Source organism: Muntiacus reevesi, chromosome 12 (assembly GCF_963930625.1).
Source record: "Muntiacus reevesi chromosome 12, mMunRee1.1, whole genome shotgun sequence".
Classification (NCBI taxonomy): Eukaryota; Metazoa; Chordata; class Mammalia; order Artiodactyla; family Cervidae; genus Muntiacus; species Muntiacus reevesi.
The window spans coordinates 41,599,488-41,619,516 of NC_089260.1; the positions used below are offsets into that span (position 1 = coordinate 41,599,488).

Below are 20,029 nucleotides of genomic sequence, written 5' to 3' on the forward strand. Positions count from 1 at the left end.
CTAATTAGATCTTCTGACCATTTTGATTGGGCTGTTTGGGTTTCTGTTATTCAGTTGTATGAACTATTTATATATTTTGAAAAGTAAGCCCTTGTCGATTGCATCATTTGCAAATATTTTCTCCTAGTTCGTAGGTTGTCTTTTCATTTTGTTTATGGTTTCCTTTGTGTGAAAATTCTTTTAAGTTTGATTTGGTCCCAATTGTTTGTTTTTGCTTTTATTTCTATTGCTATGGGAGACTGACCTAAGAAAACATTGCTACAACTTACATCAGAGAATGTTTTGCCTATGTTCTCTTCTAAATGTTTTATGGTATCCTTTTATATTTAAGCCTTTAAGCCATTTTGAGTTTATTTTTGCATACAGTGTGAGGAAGTGTTCCAACTTCACTGATTTACATGTGACTGTCTCGTTTTTCCAACACTTGCTGAAGAGACTGTCTTTTCTCCACTATATACTCTTGCTTCCTTTGTCAAAGATTAATTGACCCTAGGTGTCTAGGTTTATTTCTGGGCTCTGTATTCTGTTCCACTGACCCAGATGTCTGTTTCTGTGCCAATTCCATGCTGCTTTGATTACTGTAGCTTTATGGTATTGTCTGAAATCTGGGAAGGTTACGCCTCCAGCTTCCCCTCCGCTGCGCCCCCCTCCCCCAGGACTGCTTTTGCAATTCTGGGCCTTTTGTGATTCCATATAAAATTTACGATTATTTGTTCTGGTTCTGTGAAAAATATCATGGGTAGTTTGATAGGGATCACGTTAAATCTGTAGACTGCTTTGGGTAGTGTGGCCATTTTAACAATATTAATTCTTCCAATCTAAGAGTATGGGAAAACTTTCCATTACTTTAAATCACCTTCAATTTCCTTCTTCACAGGATCTTTCAGACCCAGGGATCGAACCCAGGTCTCCTGCACTGCAGGCAGATTCTTTACCATCTAAGCCACCAGGGAAGCCCACTATGCATTTTAAGTCTCTCTTTAATCTGTTATTACCTTTTTCATTGTTAGACCTTTCCTGAACCCCCTGTGAGCCTCGTCATTGGACACATAAGCTGTCTAAGTCCAGTGGACCTCTGCCCACTAGGAAAAACAGGCAGAGACCACAAGGGACAAATCATGGGAAGAACTGAAGAACTGCCCTTGAGACTTAAATGAGGCTCAGCTGATGTTTTTGTATCAGAATTAGACTATTTCTAAATTAGACTCTTAGCCCCTAGGGCAGGATTGCCTAGTTGTATAAAATAAGCCAACAAGTATCCAGTAATTACACAAAATTTGGACACCATGAAGCTAGTGTTTTGAACACAAAAGATAGCCTAAGGAGACTAGAAAGGGATCAGAAGAAAAACACACAGGGAATGAGACAGCTGAAGTGGGAGAAGAGAGGGTGGGAGAGGAGATATAAGCTAAGAGATGTGGGTTTTATAGAAGCCGAGGGAGGTAAGTGTTCACCAGTATCAAATTTGCAGCTGCCACTCCTAGCAGGAGAAGAATGGAAGAGGTGCCGTTGTAGCTGTCAACTGGGAGGTCGATCCCCTGGAGAAAAGAATGGCAACCTACTCCAGTATTCTTGCCTGGAGAATTTTATAGACAAAGGAGCCTGGTGGGTTATGGTCCAAGGGGACCATATGACTGAGTGACTCACTAATGTCTGGACAAGCTGCCCTAGACTGGTGGGGGTAGAACCCACAAGTGGCATGAGGAGAGGTGGGGAGGAACGTAATCTACTCATTCAAGGAGGTGTGAAGTTTTGAGGACAGGAGACTTGAGGTGAAAGCGGGACCAGGAAATAAAGGCTGTCTTAACATGGTAGACATACGAGTACCTCTACTGGATGGAAGGAAAGAAATTAAAGTATATTTAAAAGAGAAGGAATTGACCTAAAACTTGGAGAGGAAAAAGGACATCTTTGCCTCTGGGATGAGGTGGTGGTGAAAGGAAGAAAATGAGAACCAGTGGAAGGTTTAAGAGAGGGAAGGTGTTCCCATGGGTTACCACTTTTTCTCCAGGAGGAAGAAGACAAGTAGGAAACAACTGGGGCTGAGAAGGGCTTGAGGACAGTAATGGGCTTCTAGAAGTTTCCTGGGAAGAGATCTGTCATGCAGTGTGGAGGGGTTGGTCTGAGGTTTGCCACCCATGATTTGCAATAGCAACTGGTATATGTTGTGATTATCCCCAGAAGGGGCTTTCTATCAGCAAGGGAGGAGAAACTGATTCAGGCTTGAGGGCTGGGCAGGCAGATGAATGAGGAGGTCACTATGGAAAGGAAAATGCAGTGGAAAAGATGCAGTAGGGTTCTTCAGGCAGGATAGGGAAGGGCCAGGAAGACATGAAGGGCATCAAAGGTGTGAAGACTTTGCTAAGAGTCCATGCTTGTTCAGTGAATGGGAAGGACCAGCGAGCGTTGTCAACGAGTGAGATTGTCAAGTTCTAGTCTTCAGCACTGACCTGTGTCTGAATCAGAGAAAGTCCCAGGCTGTGTATGAGGGCTTTAAGATAAAGGCCATGATGCTGAAAAAGGCAATGGATGGTGAGGCCAGGTTGAGGTAGCCTGGGACAGTGGAAGTGACAGGAGGTGGGGGAAGAGCAGATAAGCCACTGGTCCTGGATGAACAAGGAGACTGATCTAGAGATGTATTTTCTGAAATACACAGCACAGAGCAAGTTTCTGGCTTCCTAAAGAGTGGGCTAACATGAATAGTACAAGTCTCAAAGGGAGGGGCTACTGAAAAACAGCTTCCAGAAGCAGAACTCACAGATCACAGTTGGCCCTCCTTATGCTGCATCAAACTCAACATACACAGATTCCACCAATCACAGATCAAAAATATTTGGGAAAAAAAAATTCTAGAAAGTTTCAAAAAGTAAAGCTTGACTCTGCTGCATGCTGGTAGCTATTTATATAGCATTTGCATTATATTGGTGATTATAAGTAAATCTAGATAGGGTTTAAAGAATATGGGAGGATATGCATAGGTTATATACAAATATGGTGCCATTTTATATATGGGGCTTGAACACTGTGGATTTTGGTATTGAAAGGGGTGGTTCTGGAACCAATATTCCACAGATTCTGAGGACAACTATATTTACTTATTGACTAATTTACTTTTTGTTCTTGACCTGTATTAACAACTGCCTACTGAACATCTATCTCTAAGATATATTTCTGGATCATCTGTTCCGATATGAACCTATCTCCCCAACCTCTATAATTTACTCTTCTTCCACCATTTCTTTAATAGCAGCATCACTATTATCCAGGTAGCTGTTCTAAAAAATTAAAAGGTCATCTTTACCACCCCTTACGGTCTCCACCTAACCTGCCTCCTCCCCCATTTGGAAGCTCTCACCCACACGCCAGTAAAGACTTGTAATAGAGTCAGACAGATTTGATTTAAATTCCAGTTCAACCATTTCTACCTCGAATGATCCTGGGCACAAAATTGTCCTTAAACTTTATTTTCTTCTGTCGTCGTGTTAGTTGCTCAGTCGTGTCCGGTTCTTTGCAATCCCATGGATTGTAGTCTGCCAGGCTCCTCTCTTCATGGGATTCTGCAGGCAAGAATACTGGAGTGGGAAGCCATTCCCTTTTCCAGGTTTTCTTCTGTAAAATGGTAATAATACTAGTATTAACCAATGGGTTATTATGAGATTTAAATGAATTAATGCATGTAAAGAATTTAGTACCTAATCTAGCATAATATAATTTCCTTCAAAGTTTTGAAAATCATTAATTTTGTCATTTGCTTCTTTTTCTGACTTCATCTTGTCTACAAAGTTTCTGGCTACATTTCTTAACTTCTGCATTTACTGTGGGAAAATTTCTTAAATTTTCATGAATGCTTTATTATAACAATGCTAGTAATCCTCTATTTTGAGAAGGGCATGGCAACCCACTGCAGTATTCTTGCATGGAGAATCCCATGGACAGAGGAGCCTGGTGGGCTACAGTCCGTTGTGTCTCAGGAGTCAGACACAACTTCCAACAACTGAGCATGCATGCAGTCCTCTATTTTATTGAAGTATAGTTGATTTACAAATAACAATGTCGTGCTAATTTCTGCGGTACAGCAAAGAGATTCCATTATACATATATATAAATATATATATATTCTTTTTCATATTTTTTTCCATATTGGTTTATCACAGGATCTTGAGTATAGGTCCCCGTGCTATGCAGTAGGAACTTGTTTATCCATCCTATATATTACAGTAGTAATACTAATTTTGACTTATAAATTAAGTAATTTTAATTCTATTTGCTCTCTTACACTTTGAATCAATAAACACACTTTAGACAACATACACCTCCAGGTCAGCTTTCTGTCATTTGTAGTTTTATTAAAAATTCTCAATAATTCTAATGGGTAAATAAAAGGAAATCACCAATGAAATTTTAAACACAGCCTCAGCTTAAAAAAAAAAAGATAAGATTCTAAGCCAAATATCCTCACCATCATGTTGTTAGTAACATTCACACTCAAATGGCTCACTTTTTGTTATAAACTTCTTTAGAATGGAAACCTACTAGCGCTGGGTTTTGAACATGGAGGAAAACCAAGAGCTAGCGTGGCTGTTGGCCCCTGGGCTTTAGTGGCCTCCCCCACCCCACCTGTCAAACCAACATTCACATTCTCTTCTTACTAATCCCTTCTTAAAGCTAAATTCAACTCCCCCTTATCCAGGGCAAAGATTCAGAGTGAGAGGGAAAATGAGGACATTACTAACCCCAGCTGGTGAACTGCAGCATTATTCTACTGCTCCTATGAGCGGTGCCATCACTGTCAGCACCTCTTTCTCTTCCTGGTTCTTGTTCCGTCTTCTCCAGTCACCACCATCGAACGTGAACACTGACATTAATGAACACATCAGTGAAACTGGAGAAACATTCCACCAGGACGGCAGCAGGCAAATGGGAGCGCGGCTGGAGTGGTTACTTTGCCAAAAATTGCTCAGTGAGCTACCAAAACTTAGATACTAATTTTCACCCACAAAGAGAGTCAGTGGCAGAGTTAAGTTAGGACTGATTAGTTGAAATTTAATAGCAGACATCGGGTGGTGGAGTCTTTCTTTTAATGAAGGGTCTTTCCAAGGAAGACATCTATTAGGGATAGCAAGAGGAAGAGATTAAGGGATAAATGGTCATATCTTTTGTCATCCTCAAATCTCCATATTCTCCCAGGAAGTATCCATACCACCACCCTTTGTCCATCTACCATAGATGGACTTCACATCTATTATAGAAGCCAGAAACTTACTCTGTGCTGTATATTTCAGAAAGTCCATCATCTGCTTGAGAGTTAATTAGGAAGAGTAGGTGGCACAGTGATAAAGAATCCGCCTGCCAATGCCAGACACGCAAGAGACGCGGGTTTGATCCCTGGGTGGAGAAGATTCCCTGGAGAAGGAAATGGCAACCCACTCCAGTATTCTTGCCTGGGAAATCCCATGGACAGAAGAGCCTGACGGGCTACAGTCCATGGGGTCGCAAAGAGTCAAACACAACTGAGTGCACACATGCAAACACACACACAGCATTAAATGGTTCTACCATGCTTGTAAACAAAAGTTTAAACCTCAAATATTCATGTATGTAGATCCTGACACACATGAGTGGGTAAAAAATCAAAAAGGAAAAGAAACAAAGATTGTTCTACAAAGAGAGCCAGTTCAAAAATGAGGGGAAAAAAAGTATGTTGACCTGAGCAATCACAGTGTCTCATATCAAACAGAACCCCAAAATAGATGGAAATGTCTACAGTAGCTCCTGATCCTGGTGTGCCTGTAACAGAAAAATGGAATTATGGTTCAGCTGCGAAATCCTGGGCCCTCGTTTTCCCAGTGGCCTAAATCAATCCCCAGTCCGGGGACAAGATGCTGAGCAAGGTGCGTAATTATTTCAGGCCACTAGGGTAAGCACTATTCCTGGCAACTCTGTAGGCAGCGCCATGGATGAGGGTTTCTAATCCTCTTTGGTGATTTGGTTCTGTGTAAACTGAGATTTTTCTTTCACTATTTCAGCCAGATAAGCAGGAAAGGCCAGCTCCAGTCCTGAGCTAGAGCCAATCAAAGTCAGTTTCAGTTCCTTTTCTGTGCGGTTTAGATTCCTTTTTCCTTGCTGCCTTCCCTGACACCTGTCCTTATATTTTTATCTGATTATCAGTACCTAGTGAGAGAACCCTTGGCAGCCTCTGGTGCTTACTCTGTCATGCAAAAGCCTCTAAGTCTAAGGGACATAAATACTGTGCAGAGCAGAGTCCTTGAAAGGCCAACCTAAGACCCTGGCTATGCACCACAGAGAGGCGTCTCCCATGGGGATTTTAAGGGTGAGGTTGAAACTAGTGCCTGCTTTTACCCAGAGGCAATGCTGACGTTTCAACTCGCCTGTTAACAAATCTCTCATGTTTGGCTGGACGCTGCCCCCACAATAAATTCAGTTATTACTTAACAGAAAGAAAGTGAAAGGTAAATCTTGACATTCCCATTTGGATGATGATGAAATAGAGGTTTAAAAGAGTTGTGTACACTGAATTCAACCAAGCAGCGTTGTAGCTGGAAAGCAGACCAGCTGACACCTGTCCCCAGTTTTGTAGGTCACAGACTTTGTAAGTTTAGAGCAGTGTTTTACTTACCATGTTCCTCCTTGAAAGCTTCTATTCACTTTCTCAAATTGTGGGTGCCAGTGGAGAGGTACCAGGTGTAGATTCCAGACACTCAGACAACATACACAGACTGAGCCGTCTGCCTGTTGAGTACACAGCTCCGGGCTGAATTCCTAGGGTTGTTAGAAGAACATAGGAGACTTCAGAGGGAGCAGGCTCTGAGGTGGACACGAATACCTAAATCCTTACAAAGACAGATTAAAAAACATCCTCTTTATTATTACAAACCAAAAAACCGAGCCCATGTATTCTGCGCTTTTTCAAACTGCACTGCCCTCCTCCCCATATCTTCATTAAAGAAATGCAAACACATGTGCTTCAAGACGGGTAGGTGTAAAAGAACATTCTGCACAATTATATCTAGGCTGTCACAGACTTCTTTCACATGCAACCATCTATCCGGGGGATGTTAATTCACGGTGACAGCTGAGCATGACAAACGCCACGGTACACAAGTTGGAATGCCGGAAAACAGGCAACTACGAAAAGCCCATGCAGACAAACGCGCCTCAGAGTTTTCTCCCTCCACACACACGTGGCCGCACTTCTAGGCGCTCCAGCACGGTGATAAACCCCAAACACACACACACACACACACACACCCCGGAGCCTCCGCCGCCCTCCACGCCCGCGCCTCGGTCTCCAGGCAGGCGGGCACTCGCGCGAGCCCCTGGGCACACTCGCCGCCCACCCGCATCCCGCTACGCGGCACCGGAGCGCCGGGCGGTCCCCGCGTCCCCCCGCCCGCCGGGGAAGCGGCGGCTCCCGGGCTGGGGGCAGGGCCGGGGGGAGCTGGCAAGGGAGGGGAGCGCCGCGGGGCCGGGCCTCGGCGCCCGGGGAGGGGACGAGGGGCGGGCGCGGGGCGGTGCCCGGCTCACGTGGGCGGGCAGGAGCAGCTGAAGGTCCGCTCCGGAGCCCGGGCTGTCCTCTCGCGCGCGGCGCTGGCCCCGGGCGGCGGCGGCGGCGGCGGCGGCGGCGGCGAAGGAGGAGGAGGAGGAGGAGTTGGAGGAGAAAGGCGGCGGTGGCGGCAGCGAAAGAAGAGGGGAGGACGGGGGCGGCGTCGGACTGGAGCCGAGCGGCGGCACGAGCTGCCCGGGGCGCTGTCGTGAGCTCGCCCGCCGGGCCCCCACCCCCGAGCTACACCCTGCCGTGCCCAGCTCTGCCCGCGTCCGTGCCCCCGCGGGGAGCGCGCCGGGGCTGCCCCCCGAATGACGGGCGGAAGGTTCGACTTCGACGATGGCGGCACCTACTGCGGCGGCTGGGAGGAGGGCAAGGCGCACGGGCATGGCATCTGCACGGGGCCCAAGGGCCAGGGCGAGTACTCGGGCTCCTGGTCGCACGGCTTCGAGGTGGTCGGAGGCTACACCTGGCCCAGCGGCAACACCTACCAGGGCTACTGGGCGCAGGGCAAGCGGCACGGGCTGGGGGTGGAGACGAAGGGCAAGTGGATGTACCGGGGGGAGTGGTCACATGGCTTCAAGGGGCGCTACGGGGTCCGGCAGAGCCTGTGCACCCCCGCCCGCTACGAGGGGACCTGGAGTAACGGGCTGCAGGACGGGTACGGCGTGGAGACCTACGGGGACGGAGGTGAGCGGCGTCGCCGGCGGCTCGGCTGCCCCGCGAGCTGGGCGCTGGGGGAGGGCTTTGCCCCTGACTGCGGGGCCGCGGGGAGGACGCGAGGCGCACGTGTCCGGAAACCCGCCAAAACACCTGGGGGAGCCTCCCACCCTCCTCCCGCGGCCACTCTCCCCGGGAGGGGCCGTTAGGACGCGGCGGGTGCGCGGGGGGTTGGATCTGACCCGGTTCTGGGGGCGGGCGGTGTGTCCAGACCCGGGGGAACAAGGCGTGAAGACACCTGGCCGGCGCCAGCGCCGCGCTGCCACCGGGAGGGAGCGCGCCCGGGAGGGCTGGACTGGGAAGAGGACGCTGTCACTTGAGCCCGTCACATTACGTTCCTGATCCCTCCCTCTCCCGGCCGGGTTTGAAATCGCCACTCCCGTGGAGTGAGCGAGCACCCTGGGCTTGGAGGCTGGCGGTCGCGGCGCACCGCTGCCGGGATTGGTTTCACGTGGAGTCGTATTTCGCCTCTGGTCCTCTAGTGGCCTAAAGATAGAAGCCAGAACCTCAGAACTAGGATGTTGGGGAACTGTTCCTTACCGGAGGTGCATTTGGAAAGTAATCGTAGTTATGGGAGTGGAGAGACCACTTGATGCGGGGGGCGGGGGGCGGGGGGGGGGGTTTCAAAGAATGCGGGGTTTTCTTGTTTTCTTCGCTTTCTTAAAGTATCGGTTTTCTATCAAAAGAAGGTAGTCATTGTTGATCTGGAGATATCTGGAAAAATTACCAGGAAAACATTTTAGAAACGAACAGTGAAGTCTGTGTTTTAAAAAATACAATTGAAAGGTGTATTCCTATAATAGCTAAATTAACAGCTACTTCACTCCTGAGAATAGCAGTAGGCAATCGCTGGTTTGCCCTAAGGTGTGTGATGGAAAACAGTATGCTGGCTGTGAGCAAAATTCACCTAATTTTAATATTTACCAATACTTGCAAAAGAAATTTTGTATATAATAGGGCAGAGTCCCCCCTCAACACTTTTTTCCCCAACCAGGAAAAGTATATATTATTGATACAGGTGTCAAAACCTGATGAATTTGCTTGTGTAATAAACCGAGAAGGACGAATGACTTATGCTTTGGCAAAACACATTTTCTGATAATAATCATAATTAATCGAAAAGGGTTGTAGAAGGCAATGTCACATTTCGGAATTCCGCAGCTCAGAGCTGGAGGATATTAAAGGGGTCCAATTAAAAGTTTGTCCAGCCCAGTGCAACCCCAGTCAGGCAACTGCTTACATAAAAGCTTACACAATTTGTACACTTCACTTACTCAGAACACTTGGGCCATGTTTCAAATGCAAACCGGCAGCATGGTAGGATTGGCTAAAAAGGACATCTTTTCATCCTACAGTATAAATAAAGGATATAGTTCTCATGGATTAAAAGTGGGGTGGGGGGGAATGTCTCTAATAACTGTATATGGGCTGCATGAGTTTCAAGTTCCACAGTAGTTAATTAGGGCCCTTAAATATTCTCAATGGGCATAGAGCACCTTCATTGACACCCATATAAATGTGTTAGCTTGTGACTGGATTTTATCAGAGGCCCCAGGTCTACAATATAACTAAATTCCATGCTCAAAAGTGGAATGCAAATCTTATCTTTCAAACATGTGCATTATTTTACAACCTTTCAAGAAGGTGGTGGATAGTCCTTCAGTATTTGGAAGGCTAAAAATAAATGAGTCGTCTTTTAAAGTTACTACTCATTAAACAAAATCTCTTGGTTTAGAGTATTCATTATACCTAGCAATCAAAAAATATATATAGCACAGTAAAGGTCCTCTGTTTATATGTTGCAGAAGCTCAAATAAGTGTCTAAGGTGACTATGGATAATTGGCCTCCTGTTTTAAAACTAACTTTTAAAAGAATTTTTTAAAAACCTCAAAATTTGGCACCACCACAGGACAGCGGTTTTCTTTTTCTACCATAAAACAAAAACAAACAAACTAATGAGCTACCAATTAGGAAAGGGGCAGGGGGAACTCCTAAAACTCATTATTGAATTCTTACTGTTACTTTCTTTCACATGTCAATCAGTTAATTAGAAAGTCCTGTATCATAAAATGGGGGTCTAAGTGGAAGTGTATTGCTATAACTTATTTCCTGCAAAGATTTTGGCCATAATAAGACAGATCACTTCCACAAGCTTTACTTCTTGCCTCTGCACCACCACAAGTCCATCCCTAGCAGCCTCTGTCAGACTTAAGGAAGATCTGATTGCATGTATTTTGTGGTGACGTTAAACTCGGGAGGAAGGAAGTTGTAATTCCATTGACAACTATCACTCGGTTTATTTTACTAGTCATCTGAATATGAAGTGTTGCTGAAATAGAACCCCCTGAATATTAACTAAGAATAGTTAGTACAGTGCTCCCAAAATCCAAGTCTAGGTGCCCAGAATATTTGGTAAAAATTCGGATCCTGCTGTGGTTTGTTTTTTTCACCTGTCATGAAACTATTAGAATATATCTAGAAATACACATTGTTGTGTTAATTATATGCATTTCTGTCCATGCACATTTTCATTCATAGCATGTAGATTTAAATTTGGCACATTAAATCTAAATTTGACTGGAATTCTCTCTGAATTGGAAGTCTTCCATTACAAACTTATTTAGTGAAAATGGCTGTATCTAGAAAATCAGCTCCCAGACGAAAAGTCATGGAACATCCATAAAAATATTTTTTAAACTTATGAACTATGCATCCATATGTAAGAAACTGAGAGGAACTAATTAGAACTTTGAGCAGCAAGGAGCAGGTGGAACCCACCTGCTTCATAAAGAAAAAGAGGCCCTTTTTCCCCCAGTTAGGTTCAGTGACTAAACTAAACCTACTTTAAATTTCAGATGAATCACTAACACTTTGACTGTAAATTAGTTTCTAGCAATTCTATGGAGGAATTCTTCCATGTACTGTTCCTCAACAGGGTAAGATGGGAATACAGCCAATGCCATTGTTCTGCCTTCTCTGCTACTACGGTCAAGTAACAACTTAAACTTTCTAGTTATTGCTGTTGCCTTAAACCACTTAGATTTTCAAGCAATATGTCTTTGGAAATTCTAAATACTAGTCTTATTTTGGAGATAGCAGATTAAGGAAACTAGTTGTTAATGTCCCCTCGGTGTTAAACATTTCCTAAGATAGTGTGGTTGTGTTTTAAAAGTGTAAGGACTTCTTGATATTAAACAGTATGTTTGGAAGTTGTTCTAGCAAAATTGTAGAAAAGTTAGAGGAGAATGATTATAGTGTTCCTTGTTTATTTAAACAAAATATTTTAAAATAAGGTGGTTTGTTTTAGTGCATATAAGTCAGGTTGTATAACTTTTATCTTAGAACTTGCATTTTTATCTTTCTAGGCAAAGGGAAAGTCAGTTGCAATTTTCTAATAATTTCAATTCCCTTCTGGGTTACAGTGGTGGTTTTGGAGATGGCTAATACTGAGTAGAAAGCTTCTTGATCTGAAATGTTGTATTTGATTGTCTTATCCTTTGGGGTTTATCCTTTTGGGAAAGTCATGGCCCACCCACCTCCTCAGAAGTTCTGAGATGTCAGGTTAAGATGTTAAGACCTACCCAGAGTATGACATTCACAGTATCAGACTCCGTTTGTATTGAGTTTGCCAAAAAGTTCGTTTGGGCTTTTTGTCAGATATATAGGGGAAGAACCCGAATGAACTTTTTGGCCAACCCAATATGACATTGTCACCCTGCTACTGTCTTATTTATATACCAAAAATATGTCAGAATGAACAGAGAGAGATGGTAGTCTTGCAATTAATCAAAACTTTTGACTTGGGAGCCACTATGGCTTTAACTTTTAAGTGCATGAAATAATCAGTAAGCAGCACTTCTCAGTATTTTAAAAGTAAATGTATGCCATGCAATGGAAATTTTTTCATGACAAGTATACTACAAAGTAACTCTATATAACCAGAAACTGAAAGACGTCAAAACAGTTATGATTTACTTTCTATAATATTTGTGAGTTAGAAAGAATACAGAGGTAATTATGTCTTAATATTTCCATGTAACTTCTTTGGAGGGCTAGTTTAATATAAAATTTGCCTTTAATCAAAAGGAAATGGACTCAATTTAGAAGAGAAAATTCTAAGTTCCTAATCTTAACATCCAGTTCCTCCTAAGATGATTTAGGAAGTTGCTCCAGGTTAATTTTTAAATGTCTTTGCTAATTTACTTAATAGAAAAACTTCTGGAAACAAATGGTTTAAATTAGAGATTATCCTATTCCTGAGAAGGCATAATATTCATTGAAAAAAATGATCTGGTGATGATGAAGTTTTAATGTATGCTGTCAAACACACCTTTCCTCTGAGATGAATTCCATAATGTTAAGAGTCGAAGTTTTCCTCGGACCTTATTTTAGTTTTCCCAAGGGTAAATAGTGCATGCATTTTAGCCACCACAGCTATTTATTATTATTAAGTCATCAAACATCTGCATACCATAGGACACATAGCTAGGAGTGTGGAAATTTTGTGTTCGCCTATGAAGTAATGCCTGCCCTCAGAATGTTTCTAGTTTATGATGTGGTTCACAGTACAGTGGCAGAGGCTAGGGAAACCATGAGGAGAATGACCAGAAGAAAGCAGAAATTTAGCAAATATGGGACAAATCTTGACCTTTTCCCTTGGAAGTACAAAATGTTAAAACAAATTGCCCGTTTTTTCATAATGATTCACTCTAATCAGAATATATATTCTATTTGTCAAATCCCTCTCAGTTTAAAGAGGTTCACCCAAAACTAAATAATAATCCTGAATATTAAATAGCTTTCCCTGCCCTAAAAGAACATGATGGATGTGGTAGAAAGAAAATGTAAGAAAACTTGTTTGACAACTCATGTTCCAAGCATTCAGATCACTAATAATTTTAGGTCTTTGAGCTTGTTGGAGTGTCAAACTGCCAGACCTTAAGTCTTTCATTTTTCAGTTAAATTAGTAAAACTACAGCTCACAAATAGAGCTCATTTCTTCCTCTGCTATTGCACTGCCTTCCTCAAAGGGGGTTTTGATGTGTTAATTTCAGGGGAGAAAAGTTTTCTAATGATCACTCTCTTGTATTAGAAGTCAGTGCTTTGTAAAATGTTTTCAGTGAAAGGCAAAAAAAAAAAAAAAAAAAAAAAAAAACACTTATCGGAAAAACCTATGTAGATTTAGATTAGAGATTATTTTATTCCTGAGAAGGCATAATATTCATTGCAAAAAATAGTGTCAACAAAGTTTTAACGGGCACTGTCAGGCCCACCTTTGCTCTGAGATGAATTCCATAGGGTTAAGAATGGAAATTTTCCTCTGGCTTCCTCTCAGTGTTACCAAAGGTAAGCAGCACGCTCGTTTGGGGATACAGCTGTATCCCCAAAGCTGATACACAGTTACAGAAACGGCCTAGACACGACACTTCAGGGTGGGGATTCACTAAGGGAATTTCCGAAGCATGGCTTAGAGTTGACTGGGCAGTGTGCGGGGTTGGGCCTTGAGTCCCCGGGCCTGCGCGCAGGGCTCTCCAAGTGCGCGCCCGTGCCCCGATCGGCCTCCCTCCGGCCCCGGACTCACGCTGTGCTCTCTCGCGCTCTCTCGAAGGTACCTACCAGGGCCAGTGGGCCGGCGGCATGCGGCACGGCTACGGCGTGCGCCAGAGCGTGCCCTACGGCATGGCCACGGTGATCCGCTCGCCGCTGCGCACGTCGCTGGCCTCGCTGCGCAGCGAGCAGAGCAACGGCAGCGTGCTCCACGACGCCGCGGCCGCCGCCGACAGCCCGGCCGGCACCCGCGGCGGCTTCGTGCTCAACTTTCACGCCGACGCCGAGCTCTCGGGCAAGAAGAAGGGCGGCCTCTTCCGCCGGGGCTCCCTCCTGGGAAGCATGAAACTGCGCAAGTCCGAGTCCAAGTCGTCCATCTCCAGCAAGCGCAGCTCGGTCCGCAGCGACGCGGCCATGAGCCGGATCAGCTCCAGCGACGCCAACTCCACCATCAGCTTTGGCGACGTCGACTGTGACTTCTGCCCCGTGGAGGACCACGTGGACGCCACCACCACGGAGACCTACATGGGCGAGTGGAAGAACGACAAGCGCACTGGCTTCGGCATCAGCGAGCGCTCCAATGGCATGAAGTACGAAGGCGAGTGGGCAAACAACAAGAGGCACGGCTACGGCTGCACCGTCTTTCCCGACGGCTCCAAGGAAGAGGGAAAATACAAAAATAATATTCTGGTCCGTGGAATAAGGAAGCAGCTGATACCAATAAGAAATACAAAAACTAGGGAGAAGGTGGACAGAGCGATCGAAGGCGCACAACGGGCAGCCGCCATGGCAAGAACCAAAGTGGAAATAGCAAACTCCAGGTATGTAAACGCCGGAGGGGTGGTACTGCCCGGGTCTTTGGAAATGGTAGGATATCAGATAATCTGTGTGTGTCAGTCCTTTGGCGGCATAGGTTCCAGAACCAGAAGTGGAAAAGGATTCAGCCCGATAGAATGAGGCAGAAATGTACCTGGAACTCTTCTGAAACTCTCCATCCTCAAAAAGTGTTGAAGGCGCATTGCGGTCCCCTTCCCCTTACTTCCTTAATACGAAACGTGATGGAGTTCACTCAGGGCCTATGTACATTTCCCAGAGTCCAGAAAGTTACCTTTTTTAAAAAAGACAGAAAAGTACCCCTGAAATACTTACAGAGAGAACATAGTACATCGTGTGCTGGAAAGAAAATATCCATCTACATGGAAACCTACCCAGTGTAGGTGAACCTTTTTATTCTAACATTAAAGTTGCAGGTGTGTACAACTCCTCCCTAGAAAATTATCCTCATTTATAACATTCGCATTCTGTTGATTGATGCCTTCTACGTGAAATTGGTTTTGAGCAAGTGATCAAGGTCTAAATAAGGCAGAAATGGAGAGTTATGTGACAAAATCCGTCAAGCATTCTTTAAACAACAGAACTCACCTGCATGGGAAAGGCAGAGGGACTGGGGCTCAGCAGAATCCCCCCATTCTAGGCAAGAAAGATTAGAGCACTGGTGTATTAAAAGGAAGCGGGTAGGGAGAGCCTGACACGGACAGATGGGACTGTTAGTGTGCCAAGTTTGAAAGAAAGAGCGGTAGAGAAGGGCTGGAGTGAGTAGGAGAAAGCAGTGAATAATAGATTGAGAAGTGGGGTGGTATGTGGGCACAGAAGGTCCATGCGCCTAAAGTTTTACCATTAATAGCTGGATTCAAGCATTCAACCAGAAGGATGGAGAAATTGATTGGGAATAGAAAATTTTATTAGGGATGGATGTCATATGTTAGACAAACATGAAAACAGGCTGGTTATACATGGAACACTTTATTCTTAGGCTTATTTAAGCAAATACTTACTGGCCCCAGTTCTGTGTGATTTCAGATATACGTTTAGCACAGAATATTGAAAATCCTTTTCTTGCTTTAGTAGTATTCTCCCACTGAAGTAAACCTCTTTATGAAACCAAAGACTCGTAGCATGTCTTCAAACTTTAATTCTTAACATTAAATTAATAAGCCCTGCCTTTCCTTTGGTGGAATCACGTGAAATTTCTGATGTTCAGACTTTTAATATATAAAAATGGCCATTTCATATTGTTCAACTTAATATTTCCAAACGTCTGAAATTTCTTTTTTAAAAATGCTCCTGTTTTATGGCTACTGTTTACTTTTAAGTATCTAACACGCTGGAAACTGGAGGCTGTCTTGTGTTTTGCAATATTTTTAGATATAAAAGTACTCAAGATTTACATCTCTATCCCAAACTGACCCTGTTTTAAAGTTAGTATTGCCTGTTAATAGGCACAGACTTTGCAGAAGGGTCTTTCCTCTCTTCTCTGCTGGGCATCATTTATTTTAGATCATGGTTTTCTGTGATCACTAAGCATTGCATTGACTTGTTTTTCACGTTGCTTGTAGATAGAGTACTTGGCACATGTAACCTTGCTAGCCTTCGTGGCCCTCAGCTAACTTTTAGAGCTAGAGAGATATTCTTTGTTAGTTTTTAGCCTCTAATTTGAAATGCACTCTTGGCTTCTTCCCTTTTATTGTCACCTAGTGATATACAAGAGGTAATTCAATCTTGGCAGGTGAAAAATGAACCTATGCGGGACATTCTAGCAAATGACTTTCTTATGCTCGCTTTAATTATTGACTTTTATGATTAGTTTAAATTGGAAGAACCTACATAATGAAAGGTTGTGATGCAAAGATCGCTGATTATAACAGTTTCATAAAACTCTTACCCAAGTCATAGCTAGCCACAGTCTCTCTGTCAAAAGTCTTTGGAGGAGGAGGGTGTTGCATAGTCTGCAAGTATTGTGTTATAATAGTTTATAATCAACGATCATCTTAAGACCTTGTACTAACTAGCTAGTTAACTACTTCTTAAGATTTCACTTGGCTTTTTAAAAAATGCTCAGTTCATTTTGCTAAGTGACATAAGTCCATCACAGAGCAAATATATTGCATAATTCTACTTATAGGAAGGATCTGTAATGGTCTAACACGTAGAAGCAGTGAAATGGTGGTTGCCAGGGGCTGAGGGAGCATTTGCAAGGTGCTCTTCCAAGGTATAAAGTTTCACGTTAAGCAAAAATAAGTCCTAGCGCTTTCTACCACATTGTGCCTGGAGATAATCCTGTGAAAAATAAGTGAAAGTGTTAGTCATAAGTTGTGCCCAACTCTTTGCGACCCCATGGACTGTAGCCCGCCAGGCTCCTCTCTCCATGGGATTCTCCAGGCAAGAATGCTGGAGCAGGTAACCATTCCCTTCTCCAGCGGAGTTTCCCAACCCAGGGATTGAATCTGGGTCTCCTGCATTGCAGGGAGATTCTTTACAATCTAAATATTGGGCACTTAATGCTTAATAGGGTAGATTTCATCTTAAGTATTCTTACTACAATAAAAAAAAAAAAAACTGCTCTTTCAATGACACAATAGGCAAAAAAAAATTTTTACTACCCTGTTAACCTTTTATATTTTACTTTCACTGTTTTAGCCTCTTTCCAGATTCTGCTTTAATGACTTCTCCAGATACAGAGACTTGCAACTTGCTCCATCCTTCCTGGCCCCTCTAGCAGTTGTTGTTTACTTAATGTGTTTTTGTCTTTAAAAAATAATCAAAGGTTTAAGAACATAAAGACACTCTCTCCCTGCCCCTTTTTCTGCCCCAATGATGGCAGAATAAGAACTAGAAACTAAGACTCCTGGCAGCGGCCACTGTTGAAATCACTGGTTCACCATTAGCAGCAAAGGGAGATGATGGGTTAATAGTCACTGACCACTTGAGTTTGCCTGACTGGTAGTGTTAATTATTGTTGTTTTGTTCTTATTTCTTGTGCTATAGTGATTGTTGCTTGTTTCTGAAATCCCAAGGAAATGGGTCCACCTTTGTACCATCACCTTATTTTAGCTTGTAGCAAAGCCTTTGAGGGAAAACAGTCATACTCGCCAATAATGGCGGCTCAGGAAAATCAGGAGACATGGTACCAACCAACTTCAGCCCAAAGATTCAGGAAAGCATGGTAAATCTCTGGATCTTTACTTCTTAGAAGAGGCAGTGGTGCATTGTCCTAGGAAACACAAGCAGCTTATTTCTGAAGTCTTATTATGGACCCCTGTTTATTCCTTCTAGATCAGGAAATATGAGGCTCACCTAAGAGGTAGTAGATGATAGAAATGATGCAGCAGTCTATAGATACTGAGTTTCCTTGCAGGTTAGCATTTAGAGTTAGAGCTTTAAGGGATGCTAATAATTCACTGGCTCCTGTAACTTTTCTGTTCTAATTCCAAAAGTACCATGTTTATAAGATTTAACAGAGTGTTTTGCTCCCCTCTTGTCTTGGTCTTGAGGGTAAAAATCATCACATGGAATTAAGATAGTGTCTCAACCTTGATTTTAAAGAATCATTCGGGAGAAAGGGGAGCAGCCCTGTACATCTCAAGCTCCTCATTTCTGGAGACAGAGACTGAGGCACTGCTTGGGATCACCTCACTCTCCCTGTCATATCATTTACTTTTCTCATTTGGTCATTTTTTTACTCCACTAACTCTTGACTTCAATAATTCCTTAAGAGAGACATTCAAATGACTATCAAATGAAAAATATTTTAAGGAAGAATTTTAACGTGAGGCATCTGGTTGAAAGACAGCAAATAAGTGACCCTTTGAGAGCCACACTTCTGTGGAAATGAACAGATAATTTAGGAAGGGGTATAGACAGTGGCAGCCTACTCCAGTACCCTTGCCTGGAAAATCCCATGGACGGAGGAGCCTGGTGGGCTGCAGTCCATGGGGTCCCTAAGAGTCAGACACGACTGAGCGACTTCCCTTTCATTTCACTTTCATGCATTGGAGAAGGAAATGGCAACCCACTCCAGTGTTCTTGCCTGGAGAATCCCAGGGACGTGGGAGCCTGGTGGGCTGCTGTCTATGGGGTCACACAGAGTTGGACACGACTGAAGGGACTTAGCAGCAGCATAGACAAAAAAACAGCTTTGTAGCATCTGGGACTTAGAGAAAGTTGTCGTCATCATATAGTCACTTAGTTTTGTCGACTCTTCTGTGACCCCGTGGACTGTAGCCTGTCAGGCTCCTCTGTCCATGGGATTTCCCGGGCAGGAATACTGGAGTGAGTTGCCATTTCATTCTCTGGGGGATTTACTGACCCAGGGATCAGACCTGTGTCTCCTGCATTGGCAGGTGGATTCTTTATCCCTGAGTCATCAGGGAAGCCCCTTAGAGTAGTTATCTGCTATAAGGGTGAAAGAGGCTTGATGAAAAGGCCTAAAGCAATTGAGAACCGTAGAGTGCTTGTTTATGTAGTCTGATTGTGTCAGATCAGAAGAAAGAAAGCTAAGGGAGGATGGAGCTGAGTGGGAGAGTGTCCATAACCCACTGACTCTGTGGCCAGTCTCACTGCAGCTAGTTGGGCAGTGGGCTGGGGGGCCCCCAGGACCGCTCTGAAGTGTCACTGATGGGACAGTCTGGTTAGTGGGGTGGGACCATCTGCTCTCAACCTCTCCCCAACCATCAGGGCCACTTCCGGTGGTAATGGCAGCACCTTGACCATGCGCTGTCCCCTGCCAAGTCCTGCTGTGCTTGTCACAGGAGTCACCCTGGTGGGGCGTGGAAGCAGCCAGATAGCACACGGACGACCTCAGGATCAAGGGGTCTGGTGAGCTTGCTGTGTCCATATGCAGGACCAGAGATCGGAGTCCCTACTTGGCAGTTTCGAACTTACGTATTAAAATGACACAATATTTTTGTTTTAATCCTACGGGAAAAATCAATTTCCCCTACTTTTCTTTTAGAAAAAAGATAACCTTACAATTTCATGCCACTCTCTCTTTCCTCAGTGCCCAGGATGACTCAGCTATGACAGTTACCTTCAGGAAAGTCTTCACTCATCCCTCCCCATGCCTGGCACCGCTGGCCAGCTGCTCGGGGTGCTCCCAACTCTGGTTTAAACCCTCTTCACAGAGGGTCTCCCTACCCCCGCCCCCTCCCACCCCACTGCATCCCCCTCAGACCAGACCCCCCACCACCACCGCCCCCCACAATCAGTCTGCATGGTGATTGTGTTTCAGTATATTTGTGTTGTATTTTTCTCCTAACTGAACTGGAGAGCCAGGCTCTGAGGGCGGCTGGGCTCAGATCTGTAATTCCCAGCAGCCAGTTTAGATCAGGGCACTTTTATAAGAGCTCTAGTAAATATTT

At 44.3% G+C, this 20,029-nt stretch overlaps 1 protein-coding gene across 4 annotated transcripts in view; it reads left to right on the forward strand.

Annotated features, from left to right (window-relative positions):
- Positions 1 to 7,616: 7,616 nt before the first annotated feature.
- Positions 7,617 to 20,029, forward strand: part of JPH1 (junctophilin 1) — an 87,617-nt gene continuing 75,204 nt past the window's right edge. For all 4 annotated transcript variants that reach the window (XM_065903146.1, XM_065903147.1, XM_065903145.1 and 1 more), the window contains exons 1-2: positions 7,617 to 8,254; positions 13,894 to 14,653. In XM_065903146.1, coding sequence (XP_065759218.1) covers positions 7,876 to 8,254; positions 13,894 to 14,653 — 1,139 coding nt within the window. In that variant the 5' untranslated portion in view covers positions 7,617 to 7,875. The remainder of the gene's footprint in view (positions 8,255 to 13,893; positions 14,654 to 20,029) is intronic.